The following is a 13,311-nucleotide window of genomic DNA, read 5'->3' on the forward strand; positions in this document are numbered from 1 at the left end:
TGAATGAAGTGGTTTAAAGGACTGTGAAATAAACTCTGAGCTTTATTCAGAGGTTAAATCAAAAGTTACCCTGCTGTCAAATCCCACACCTCAAAGTAGTAAAAGCCTTTCACAGAATATCTTCTGCTGTCATCTGCAGTATATGCAGCCAGTGATTGATGTGTCACATCACCGTTTAAATGGCCGTTCTCATCCGGGGCACATGCAAAGATCACACTTCCTCTTATCCAAGGACCCCGTGATTAGAGGATTATGTTATCTCTCTAATGAACCAGTGTCTGTGAACATGGAAGCACACTGAGAAATTAGCCAAGCATCGTCGGTTTGATGATATGCACATTAATTAATCATCTTTACCATCATATGTCATAAATTACCTTCATCTTCCTTGCATGATCAACCCAGGGAGCTGACCCACCTCATCTAGCATTAATATGCACCCCTGATGACACCCGCCGTGCCTCACACACACCCACATTTGATCATAGCACGGGAAGCGGCGAGCAAGGGGAAGTCAAAGTTGAGCTTTGTCGCGAAGTTGCTTAGCTGGCGGTCCCCGTGCACTTTTCATCAGTTCACTGAGAGTTTACGCCGTGCTCTTATGTTTGTTTTCCTCCTCACAAAGTTACAGAGGACATGCCGTCCTCTTCTAAAAACGAAGGTGTGTTGAATACTGAATATATTTGCTGACGGTTCAGCATATTTTCCATGCCAAGACAATATGTCTGTGGAAGAGTAAACAGTCAAGCTATTTTGAAGGCGGTAGCGTGACAGGTTTTGCTCATAAAACCATAAAGAAGGGAGGGAAAGTGCGTTAATTAGCCATTTTGGAGGATAGCTACAGATAAACACTGTTATCGAGGACAATAGGCAGAAAAGGGGAGCTAATATTTGTTGGGAAATGAGGAACTAATTCCATGGCCTGGGTCTGCAGAGATTCCAGAGAGGAGATAAGCCCACTGTTATGAATAAGTTATGCCGTTGTGGCTCTTTTTACCTCCTTCGGTTATGAAAAACGGGGGAGTGTCGAGATGGAGGCATCAGAGCAGGGGTGGTGGTACACAAATTATCTGCCTTTTTTTTTTTTGGCTGATAGCATGTACCCTGTTCACCAATTAGGAAGAGATAATAGGTCTATTTTGCACATGAGTGTGTTTTTATAATCAGGTCTTGATATGCTGGAGATAATTTAAACTGCTCTGTGATGGAAATGGGGAGAACAACAACATAATTTTGTTATTTAGTTAACTGGAATTTGTCATGGATTTAATGATATGAGGCTGTGATTTTGTTTCATGCATTTATAATTCATGTAAGAAGACGGAGACGGAGCGGCTGTGTTGTTCTGGCTGCTAATCCCTCTCCCTCTGACCTGTGGTCTTTTGTTTTCAACAGAGCGGCCGTTGCACCACAGTGAGAAGATTCTTGAGCAGGTGCTGGAGTGGAGCGCTCTGGACTGCCCTCAGTCTGCTTTCCTTGTCATAAAGAAATTCACAGGAGCCAGAAGAGTGGCTGATGGGAAAGGTACAGTATAGTGTGAAAGTACAAAGGTTACCTTTTAATGCTGAATTTTAAAACAATACATATGTTGTTTTGCATGTGTACTAGTTACACTTCATTCTCAGAGGCCGGACTTAAAGTGCTTTCAGACCTAGAGTCGCTCACCAGACCTTTCTCAAGAAAAGAAAGGTCTGGCTGCGCCGACTCTCACTTTAAGATTGGAGAAAAAAAACGCCCCGGCTTTTTTTATTTCTTTCAACCAATCACAATCGTTCTTGGTGGTGTAACGGCAATGGTGCGCTTGCAAAAATATTGCTGGGGGGAAACAGGTTTTGGTGTAACAAAAATATCGCCTCCAGGACGCGAACCATGGCAGAAAAATGGCTTCATCCCCGCAAGATCAAACATCGCAAAAGTTAGTAAAGGACGTGTTGTTGTGTTGTCAACTGCTACACAACCGGAGGTGGTAGGGCGGGACTTCAACAGGTGGCTCGTTCCGCCCAATGAGAGGCTGATCTCGGCAGCGAACTTCCGCCCACTCAGACAATTTCAGACCTAGAGTCGTCTTGCTTTGGTCCAAATCAGGGACTGAGTTCGTCACACAGTTGTATAATTGCCTAGAGTTGGTTCGTGTTCTCACGGCAGCATTTACAAGTGGACCAGATCAAATGCCTTGTGTGAGAAAGCTGCTCTTGATTGGTCAGAATTTCCATGTGGGAAAAATCCAGGAAGTAAAGCAAACGTTGAAGAAGAGTACACTTGCAAGATAAATGCAACACTTTCTAATGTCACAATGGAGGGACAACTACGCAGGTTGATGTTAGCGCTGCTCATCGTGGACTATATTGCTGTCATTGTTCATTTTAGTCAAACCATACAGTTTGAAAACGAGGCGCGGCTCCAACTAGAAAACAATGTTTTGATGCATTGGATGTGCTGAATGTGCATACTAAGGCAGTACAGGAGGAGGTGCACATTAATAATCCTCCAGGACTGTAACATGCTCATGTTTAACCCAAACAATGTGTCATGTGACTGCAGTTGGTTCACATCCAGGTCGGAACACGTTCTCACCACAAACCAACCGCACCAGAGTTCGTTTGTAACCGAACCGAGACCACCTCTTCAAGAAGGTCTCGATCTGGTTGTGATGCGCACTGGAGTGTGATTGCTGTGTTCACACCTGCCTAAACGAACCACACACTGGGGGCAAAAAAACTTGAGTTTGATTGAACCGACGGTGTGAAAGCACCTCAAAATAAGGTAACACTATACAAAACTGAAATGGTGACCTATGTTGATCAAAGCATTGATAGATTAACTGACAAATCCATTTCAGCACCAGCTGATACACTTGTGCACAACTCTGGGCTGACAGAAAATCTCTTTAATGGACATTATTGTCTTTCACAGCAGATCAAAGACAGTCCGCAAAAAGAGAGTCTCTGAAGTTCAGCGATGGATCCTCCAAACTGCTGTCGGGGCACAAATTCCAGGACAAATATGTCGAACTACGTGCAGAGACGCTGCTGCTCTTCAGAGATAGCAGAGTAAGTACACTTTTATTTTCAGCTTAATCTGCTGCCACATCTACTGTAAACACTTTCCACCACGGGTTTGAGCATGCAAACACAAAGTATCAGGCGAACAGAGAGTGCTTTGTATCACGGGGGAATTTAAGGTTATAGAACTGCTTCAGCAAACTGAAATTTGTTAGTATGGCGCCCACATAAACTGCAACCAAACAGACCCAACTCCACCCAAATTAAGTAGGAAAATAAAACACACTGATGGCAGCAGACTTCCCACTCTCTTTCGAAAGAAAGGAAGAATACAGAGTGTGCTTCAGAAAGGACCAGCAGGCCCGAGTTCCCTGGAGGCCTTTTCTTCTCAGCACATTTCTGCAGTTGAAACATGGGATTCGTAAAGGAGTGTGAAGAAGTGTTAATAATTGATGGAGGTGCAGTAATTCTGGCAGGAGAGGGGGAGGGAAAATAGTGAGGGGCGGTTTCACTGAAAGCTTTTCTAAATATCAAGTTGCACAAGAATGTGGCTAATTACCGTGTAAATGCTATGAAAATTAGGAGTGTTTCTGAAATTTAATTGATATTCTTTGACCCCTACAGTTATTGCCAGGTCTGTATTTAGCGTAAATTATGTTGGATGAAGCAGGGACTGGGTGGTGGGTTGTGATGTGTAGGTGTCAGAGGCGAGCTATAACTTTGATTTTGTTCGCTTTGTTCTATTCTCCACTTTGTTCTCTGTTGCTTGGAAGAAGAGTTTTGCTGGCAATGATTCAAAATGATTGTCGTGTTTTGATGCTGCACAGATACTTTGTTGGCATTTTACTCTATTTTGTTGTATTAAGCTGAGTTGAGTTGAGTATTTCCTCTAATTAATTTATTCATCCAAAATATCCTTTCCTCTTTTATTTTCAGGGCACTAAAGCAGAGAAAGTGATCCAACTCAGCTCTGTGAAATGTTACCTTGGCCTCAAGAAAAAGCTCAAACCTCCAACCAGGTAAGCTGCACTCACACGCATAATAAATATCCAAAATCTGAATCTATGTGATTGAGAGAGATTTAAATATCTGTGGCCGTGCTAAAATCACCGTATTAGTCACCTGATTGCTGCATGTTTTCAGTCACACTGATACAAATATGACTGTTGACCATTACGAGCTGACGTGCACCTCCCCAGAAATGTAACTACGCGTCACGCCGTTGCAGACCTCCTGTCTGTTTCTGTAAGCTGAAACCATTTCCCTCAGTGGAAACTAAGCTTTTATTTACTTTAATTTCACAGATAAGAAACAATAAATTGTGAAGCCAATAAAGCCTCCACAAAAATAGCATTTTAAGTCTTGTGTGTGATTTATCCTGGCTTCATGTGAGCAGAGGAAATCTCTGCTCGTCGCTAGGCTAATTTATACAATATAAAATGCCATAAGCTTGTGCTAATAACGTTAGCATGTTGTATTTGTTTGGAAAACGTGTTTAGCATAAGACAGTTGTTTTGTCAGTGAACCTTGTGAGTTGTAATGGAGCTGAATTTTGTAACGTTACCTTTGTTAAATGTTGCTGTTGTCCCTGGCTTCATATGAGTAGAGGAAAAGTCCGCTAGCTGCTAGGCTAATTTATACAGTGTAAAATGCCATAGGCTTGTGCTAATAACATTAGCATGTTGTATTTGTTTGGAAAACGTGTTTAGTATAAGACAGTTGTTTTGTCGGTGAACCTTGTGAGTTGTAATGCAGCCGAATTTTGTAACGTTACCTTTGTTAAATGTTGCTGTTGTCCCTGGCTTCATATGAGTAGAGGAAAAGTCTGCTAGCTGCTAGGCTAATTTCTACAATGTAAAATGCCATAGGCTTGTGCTAATAACATTAGCATGTTGTTTTTGAGGTGTGTAGGTGTGAAGTGTTTGTCTGTGAATGCTGCGAGTTATAGTGAAGCTGATCTGTGTTCTACTTTACAGCACTTCACTAGTGTCTTGGAGGTGTAACTGTGCGCAACAAATTCCTGTTTTTTGAATGTTTACAGCTGCCTTTCATTCGGACTCCGTTGAAGTCTGTTTGCACTGATATGCTTTCATTTTTAAGGGGCTCTGCTCTCCTTAGAGCCTTTTGATAGAAAACTTTTCTGGGACCACAGAGAGTCGAGGGAAGTGAGTACTTTTTGCAGTTCATTTTGTTTTGGGGTGAGCTATTCCTCTAAGAAACAAAATGGAGTGCAAAAAAAGAAGAAAGAAACAGGTAGACTTGGACAGATAATCAATTTAAATAATAAGAATAATAATAACGTAATAATCTCACAGTTTGCTGTGATTAATTACAATTGTTTTTATTCTTCAGACTGAAGTTTGTAAAAATTGAAATTCAAATGTAAAATCATGGACTTCTGTGAGCAGTTGTCGTCACTGACAGATCCATTGATCCCTTGTGAGAGCGATGTCCTCTGCTTGCTCAAGCACACTCCATTCTCTCGCCTTCACACTGAGTGTGTATTCTTGACAGGAGGTGATGATGCAATTAGAATGATTTCTCTCAGTCCATTGTCTTCTACTGTGTTAATTTGATGGCAGTTTTTAGCTATTCGTTTAGCCGAAGCATCATTTACCTTCTCTGTTAAAGGTTTCAGTATTCGCCCATGAATAAGACACTGCTGTACTCCAGATTGGTGAAGCCCTGTAGTTTTGGTGGGGTTTTTTGCTTGAGCTCATACGTCGAGGACAAGTAACTGCTGTGGCAATTTAATTTGAATTTGCAAACCATGCTGAATAGTTTTTCCAACGATCTGTCACGCAGCTTTCTACAGAGAAACTTTCCACCTACAACTACATTATTGTCATTATTTTGAGTCAGGATGGTTGGTTAGTAATCATAGACTGTATATAAAGATGGACAACATGTCTTCACTGACCCCCAGGGTACAAACATGAAGCCAAAATATCGCGGATACGGACGCTGCCATCTTGCACTGGTGGTGTCATTTTGTCTATGCAATCACAATCTCTGGGATATGGAGTTCCTGCCCAAACATCCATCCAACCAATCACAAGCAGCACTACTTATCACAAATACACCGATTGACACCCAGAACTGTCAATCATGACGTCCGACCCTCTTTTTATAGCATCAAATAACTAATTAACACCAAATTTATCAGTAAAATAAACAGTCAGACAAACATCAGTTGATAAGAACTACCTAAAATTGAACTATTTTGGAGAAACTCTTTTTTGACGTGTACTTTGATCTTTTAGGTCGGCCCATGTCCCATCTGCTACCACGGAGGGGGCATGGTTCATGGCCAATACTGCAGCCAGCCACCAGGGCGTGATTGAGATGTTTTGGCTTCAATTTTGGAGGGTTGCTATGTTGGCCACGATTATAATCCAGTCGATTGTTGTCATGTAGGTCAGCCGCCACAGGAAGGAAAGAAAACGCAACTTGACAAGCATAACACAACGTATTTGGAAACTTCATAGCTGTAGCCTACTCATGTGGCCTACACCGTTGTGAGCATTTATACTTGTGCGGTGGTGTGTCTGTGTCACTCTGCAGTTACACCTCCAAAACACTAGTTGGTGGTGGAGGTTTCTGTGAAGTGCTGTAAAGTTTAGTTGAATCAAAACACACATTAAACACACATTAAACATGGCTTAATAGAGACAATTTCAAACACAAGTACACAAATCAGCTTCACTATAACTCGCAGCATTCACAGACAAACACTTGTCTTTATCTGGACACGTTTTCCCCACAAATGCAACATGCTAACGTTATTAGCACAAGCCTATGGCATTTTACATTGTAGAAATTAGCCTAGCAGCTAGCTGACTTTTCCTCTACTCATATGAAGTCAGAGACAACAGCAACATGTAACAAAGGTAACGCTACAAAATTCGGCTCCATTACAACTCACAAGGTTCACCGACAAAACAACTGTCTTATACTAAACACGTTTTCCAAATACAACATGCTAACGTTATTAGCACAAGCCTATGGCATTTTACATTGTATAAATTAGCCTAGCAGCTAGCAGACTTATACTTACAACTGAAGCCATACCTACGGCGTATGCCATAGGTATGGCTTCAGTTGGATGCATAAGTTTAAATCCTGCTGAAGAATAAGGTGGTAAATGATATGCTGTCAGCTGAACATAAAGGTTAGACGAAGTAGTTTGACAGGTGCAGTCATAAGTCGTGAGTAACTCCAAGCACTGAGGAGGACCGTGAGAAGGTCAGCATCCAGCTTCCACATTCAGATTCATTACAGTCGTATTGTGTGAAGACGCCGTCAGAGTAAAATATATGTTTGTGTTTGTGCTTTGACAAGATTACTGCAGTAAATGGAAAAATACAATGTGAAATGTAATAAGTGCATGATTGGCTGCTTCAAACCAAACAGAGCATCACGTCTGGTGTAATACCTGGAAACATATAAATTCAGTCCTGTCCTTTGAGCTCCTGCAAAGTGCAATTCATAAGCATTTATTCATTTGCTGCAATATTCTTTTTCCCTTCCATCAGTGAAATGGTTTTCATTGTCATATAGATATAACTGAAATGTGGATGATGGCTCGTCTCTCTCCCTCTGTGAACAGCCACTAAAACAACAGTGCCACAAATTTTATACCTGCTTCTCCTGGGCGTTAAATCACAGACACAACCGGCTCTGCCACAGCGGGCAATCGACAATTATGAGCCAGTTTTAATGGTCATTTCTATAAATTTCCATTCCCTCCTTGTATAGTTTTTTTTCGTCTTCCGTCCAGTAAATATTGTATTAAGCCAAACTATTTCTCTGTAATTTTTCCAGTGCGAAAACTTGGTGTGGCTGCATAATGAATGTGGTCAAACGTGACTCATTAGAGCCAAAATAACTGCTGCACACTCCACCCCTCGGTGTTATTAAGATGAACTAGTGATTATTTAGCATCGCTGCTGCCTTTGTTTGTGTGTAAACTATTTGTCCCCGAAGATATATTGCCCTTTCTCTTCCCTCAAAGTTTAGCATCACCGGGAGATACCAGGGCCACTCCTGACCCCGTCGTATTTTTCACTGTAATGAAATTGATTAAATGTAATTGCGTTTTAACAAATACAAACTAGTCCGCACGTGGAAAACACTGCTGCCACTGTTTTATTTTAATGATCCTCTATTATTGTAATTTATGACACATGCCAAACCCTCAGCAGTTCAACTTTTTTTGAGGAGCCAAACCCTATATTTCACATTACCCAATTCTAATTCCTCATAATTTTCCCCATGTCGGAATTTGGAGTCTGGGGAAGCGTGAAAAATGAGTCCAGCAAGCGATTGTCTGCATTACGCCGTCCTTCAGGGGAGAGAGAGTGGATAAGAGAGAGGGAGTGGGAGATGAGTAGAGAGGGGGAAAAGAGGGACAGAAGGAGAGGATGATACAGCGTGGTATCATAGATATACTGTTGAGTGGGCTGTGGGAGAAGTGATACGGTGAATAAAGAAATAAAGACAGAGTGCTGAGGAGAACGGAGGGAGTCATAGTGAGAGGGTTAGGAGAGGCAGCGCTCCAGTTCCTCATTAGGCAGAGGTCTATCTGTGAGCGGCCTACTGCGGGGTTGGATCGGCTGCCTTAACTCACAGGAGTGGTGCTCCAGGCTGCGGGCTCTCTATCTCTGCCCCCTCTTTCGCTTTGTTCTTCCCCCACTTCTCTGCTCCTGTTCAGCCACGGCTGTGAAGGGTTTCAGAGAAGGTGTATTCTCCTGGAAGGTGGTCTCTTCACCTTATGCTGCCTCTGTGCAGGTTAATTTGCACTGAAACACACATATTACTTGCATGTTTACACCTCTGAGCGTGCACATATCTGAGCAGAGTACGAATTTGTGGTTATTTAGCTTGCAGCAGCATGCACATGTGATCATTTAAAGCCGCTGGAAATGTGGCTTGGAATAGTAAAAATGCATACAGTACAGGCCAAAAGTTTGGACACACCTTCTCATTCAATGCGTTTTCTTTATTTTCATGACTATTTACATTGTAGATTCTCACTGAAGGCATCAAAAACTAAAAAAAATTGAGAGAATGCCAAGAGTGTGCAAAGCAGTAATCAGAGCAAAGGGTGGCTATTTTGAAGAAACTAGAATATAAAACATGTTTTCAGTTATTTCACCTTTTTTTGTTAAGTACATAACTCCACATGTGTTCATTCATAGGTTTGATGCCTTCAGTGAGAATCTACAATGTAAATAGTCATGAAAATAAAGAAAACGCATTGAATGAGAAGGTGTGTCCAAACTTTTGGCCTGTACTGTATATATTAAAACTGAGTGTCTTATTGAGCAGAAAATACTAGGGCTGCCCCCGACTAACAATTTACCGCATCGACCAATAGTCATCATTTAGGTCCATTAGCTGACTAGTCGCCCGCATGTTTACGATATTAATGTAATTATTAAATGATATATTTTGGTGGTTTGAGTTGAAGGTGTGAGAAAGAATAGTATCAGTAACATTGTTAACACTGTGCTACATTACAGAGAAATACAAAACCGTACTAATGAACCTTCATTAATATAGGCCTATATTTTATCTCCAAGTGCACGTTACACACTGAGCGAGCCGCCTGTTAATGACGCTGTGGGCTAATGGGCATGTAGCTACTTCCATGTTTCAGATGATACGTCATGTTTGTAGTCAACCAATGAAGATGAGTTTACATATCACCTTGGGTTCGTCCTTCACCTTCTCAAAATGATCCCACACTTTGGATTTCCTGCCCGACATGTTATTAACTAGCCTGTGGAATAACCGCAGGTACCAGCCCTGGAGATTAACCTGACTCCTGTCTGACTGCTGAGCGTGGTCACTTCCTGTGTCTGTCCTTTCAAATTAAACTCCCACATGGTCCAGTCATATAGATTTTGTAGGTGCAGCTCCTGAGAGTTTACTTTATAGATTATCAACCAATGCAACATAAAGTATATACATCAGTAACATCAGTAGAGTTTTGCATGTTGTTTGAGTGTATAGTTAGGTGTAATGAACAAGGAAAATAAAGACAAAAGAAAAAACGTGAAGCAGGCAACAAACCCAGACAACAAACCAGGTTGAGAGAGAAACTGAGTCCAGCAGCTTATTTAGCGGAGGAGCAGCAGCACATATGATATGAGTTAATCAATGATGCACTTCCTGCTTCCGTTCTTAAAGGGGAAAACAGCCTGAACAGGAAGGCAAGAGGGCCATCACAGTATACATGTCCAAATAATGCTATGAAAACCTGCATAATACTGGTATATATCACATGTCTTAAACGGGAAATAGTACATTCAGAAAAGAATATTACAACACTCATATCCATCAGCTATCAGTGACTGTGAGGATGACATATGAAAATGGTCTGAAAAAGCATACCAAAATTACATTTTTAATTACTTTGTAGTTCATCTTCATGTAGGTGGCTCCACTATCAGAAGCCAAAAGCAAACTCTTGCAGCGTAGCTGCTTATGGGATTCAGTGAGCTTAACTGTTCACAGATCGAGCTAATCACCCAATCTGTGGGCACTATTTTTTTTAGTGTCACGTACGCAATCACTATTTCTTCACCATAGAAATTTACGGTTTCAAGGAGAAGTGTCACACTACTGTTACTGTCCCCATACAGCAAACTGTAACTCACCTGTTAACTTGCTGCCAAAAAATAACACCAAGCATCTCACTAGCATTAGCTTAGCCTGTTTTGAAGTTAGTTACAACGACGAGCTATACACCATCACCACCATCATCTTAAGCAAAAACAAGCTTTCCAGTATTGTCAGCGTTGCGGGAAAAACAATTTGGAAGTCACAGAAACAACGCAGCAATATATGTGACAGTGCTGTATGCAGGAAGGCCAAACATATAATTGCTGATGCCTCACATCCATCAAGCTCAAAGTTTGAGTTGTGTCCGTCTGGGCGTCGATGTAGGGCCCCAAGAACCAGTTGGATCATATATAAGAAGTCCTTTATTCCCTGTGTCATACAGGCAATGAAGACAGAATGACCATACCAGGGAACACTGCTGTTTACATAACTTATTGGTCCTATCTGCCTATTTGTACTATTGTATCATATACATTGTACAGTTGTACGTATTTAATGGTGGATTGTGATAAGTATCTGTACCTTTGATGTGTTTGAGAGAAGCCAAAGACAAATTTCCACTTGCTTACTATTACATAGGCTTACGCAAGACTCTAACTTACACAGTAAGAAAAGACTATTGTGAATTTTGGTTTACATAGGCTTTAAATGTACATAAAGTAAACTCTGGACATTCAGTATGTTTTACATCTCTTCCAACAAACTAGTTTAAGGCTTATAATGAGCAGCGTGAGCTTGGTGTATTGTAAACTTTGGCCCCGAGCATACTGAGGTCTGCCCTTGCATAAACATGTGGGCTGGAACTCCACTGATTGATTTAATTAATTCCACTGTTTAGCACCTAGCGTTTATGAACTTTTGCATTGTGATGAAAAGGTTTTGACCTGCTGCTATCTTCAACAACACTTTCTACAACAGCTCTTTTCTTGAACTGAGTACTTTGAAATTCAGCTTTCCTTTCACAAAAACATGTTTATAACCTCTGTCTTCAAACAAAGTTGGTGTTCAGTACATTGCAAGTTTCAGTTTGCAGAAGCAAAGTGTCTGAATTTAACCCGTGTCCTTCTCGTTTCAACAGCTGGGGCTTCACAGTCTACACCGATAAACAACAATGGTGAGTGAGTGCCGTACAGAAGTTCTGTTATTCAGTAATTGATGAGTTTGACTTTGACCCTTTCCTCTTAAAACATCTCTAAAACAGAAGGAATCAAGTGGCAGAGAGGTAAAAAGTTGAATTTAAAGCACTGTATAATGATCCAAGTGGATTATAGTGGGACTGTCAGTGGTGTTGAAGCATATTAACAGTGATCATATGTTGAGAGGCTGCTGTCCAGTCAACTCAGAAAGTTAAATACCATACAATGATTTTCTCTTTATCTTGTTATTTAATCTTCATTTACAGCTTCCCTTTGATCAATTATATGCTGCCTATATTGACAAATTCCTAAATGCTAGCTTCTCTCATAACAAATTTATTTTAATATATTTTAACGTTATTTTAGTGGGACCTATTTGAATAAGATGGGGACATTTCTGAGGGAACAACACCACTGGAAATAATTTTCAGGTACAAGACGATGCTGAGCATTATTATTTTTAACAGTGCTAATAATGAGGATCTGAGGATGGCTATGCTAGCTTGTTGGTTGATCGACTTTGGTCCAGACTAAAGTATCTAATTTTTTGAGGGATTGCCATGTGTGTTTAGTGCTAAGTAGCAGATGTTAGCATGCTAATGCACCAACTATTGGGAACATGATAAATGTTATACTTTGTTTAACATTCATGTCAGACTGTCATTGTTAACATGTTAGCATGTTGACTAACAGTGTGTCTCAAATCACATACTTCTGTACTAAACACTTAATATTTTGAGTGCACACGTGCGCTAGGTGCGTTCACACTGCATAGTATGAGAAAATGAAGTGTAATTCTAGTGCCCATTAAAAACGGTCCGTAAGTTGAACGTGGAATGATATATATTTCTCATCCTTAAGGGCCGCCATTAGCTTGCTAGCTAACTTTAGAATTTGATAGCTAGCTAACTTGTTCAGAACATCATTGACATTGTGGAGTAAGTTTGGTTTATGTGTTGATGGACTTAGGGGTCAAATGTTAGCGATAATGCTCCACTGTCCGTTTGCAATTTAAAAAGAAGACAAAGAAGAAGAGGCGGTTAACTAAAAAAAAAATACATAAATAAAATCCATTGTCACTTCCGGTAAGTGCAAAATGGCAGTCTGCAATATGAGACAACACTGCCCTGTTGAAATTAGTGCACCACGCAAGAAGTTCATAGTGAACTTAGCGTGCTAACGGAAGTATGCAATTTGAGACACACTCGAAGTTAGCTCAAATCACAACTTTGATGAAGGTATAGCCAAAGACTTTTAGTCTTGCAGTTTTGATTGCAGCCCTTTTTTGAGTCTGATTTTGTTATCAACCATGTCAAAGCAGTGGCTTCTGGGCAGCTTCTTAGAATTCTTGTCATCCATTTGTAAAGAGAAGCTGAGAAGAATATTAACCTCAAATAAAAAAGTGTAGGCTTCAGTTCTATGAATACATATTTTTCATTTTGGGGTGAACAGTTCCTTTAAAGCCATGTTTATTTCATGGTATGAATTTCAAGAAGAACAGAGAAGAAGAAATAAATACATAAAATGGGTGCTACAGAAAAGCC

The 13,311-nt window shown here is 40.7% G+C and overlaps 1 protein-coding gene across 8 annotated transcripts in view; it reads left to right on the forward strand.

Annotated features, from left to right (window-relative positions):
- Positions 1–13,311, forward strand: part of arap2 (ArfGAP with RhoGAP domain, ankyrin repeat and PH domain 2) — a 253,644-nt gene that overhangs the window by 230,906 nt on the left and 9,427 nt on the right. For 5 of the 8 annotated variants that reach the window (XM_049568438.1, XM_049568435.1, XM_049568440.1 and 2 more), the window contains exons 27-30: positions 1,396–1,524; positions 2,914–3,050; positions 3,939–4,021; positions 11,710–11,745. In XM_049568438.1, the coding sequence (XP_049424395.1) occupies positions 1,396–1,524; positions 2,914–3,050; positions 3,939–4,021; positions 11,710–11,745 (385 nt within the window). Of the gene's footprint in view, positions 1–1,395; positions 1,525–2,541; positions 2,764–2,913; positions 3,051–3,938; positions 4,022–11,709; positions 11,746–13,311 lie in introns of those variants that run through there. The other 3 variants (XM_049568439.1, XR_007448601.1, XR_007448602.1) reach the window with 3 other exon arrangements.

Source organism: Epinephelus fuscoguttatus, linkage group LG23, assembly GCF_011397635.1.
Source record: "Epinephelus fuscoguttatus linkage group LG23, E.fuscoguttatus.final_Chr_v1".
Taxonomy (NCBI): domain Eukaryota; kingdom Metazoa; phylum Chordata; class Actinopteri; order Perciformes; family Serranidae; genus Epinephelus; species Epinephelus fuscoguttatus.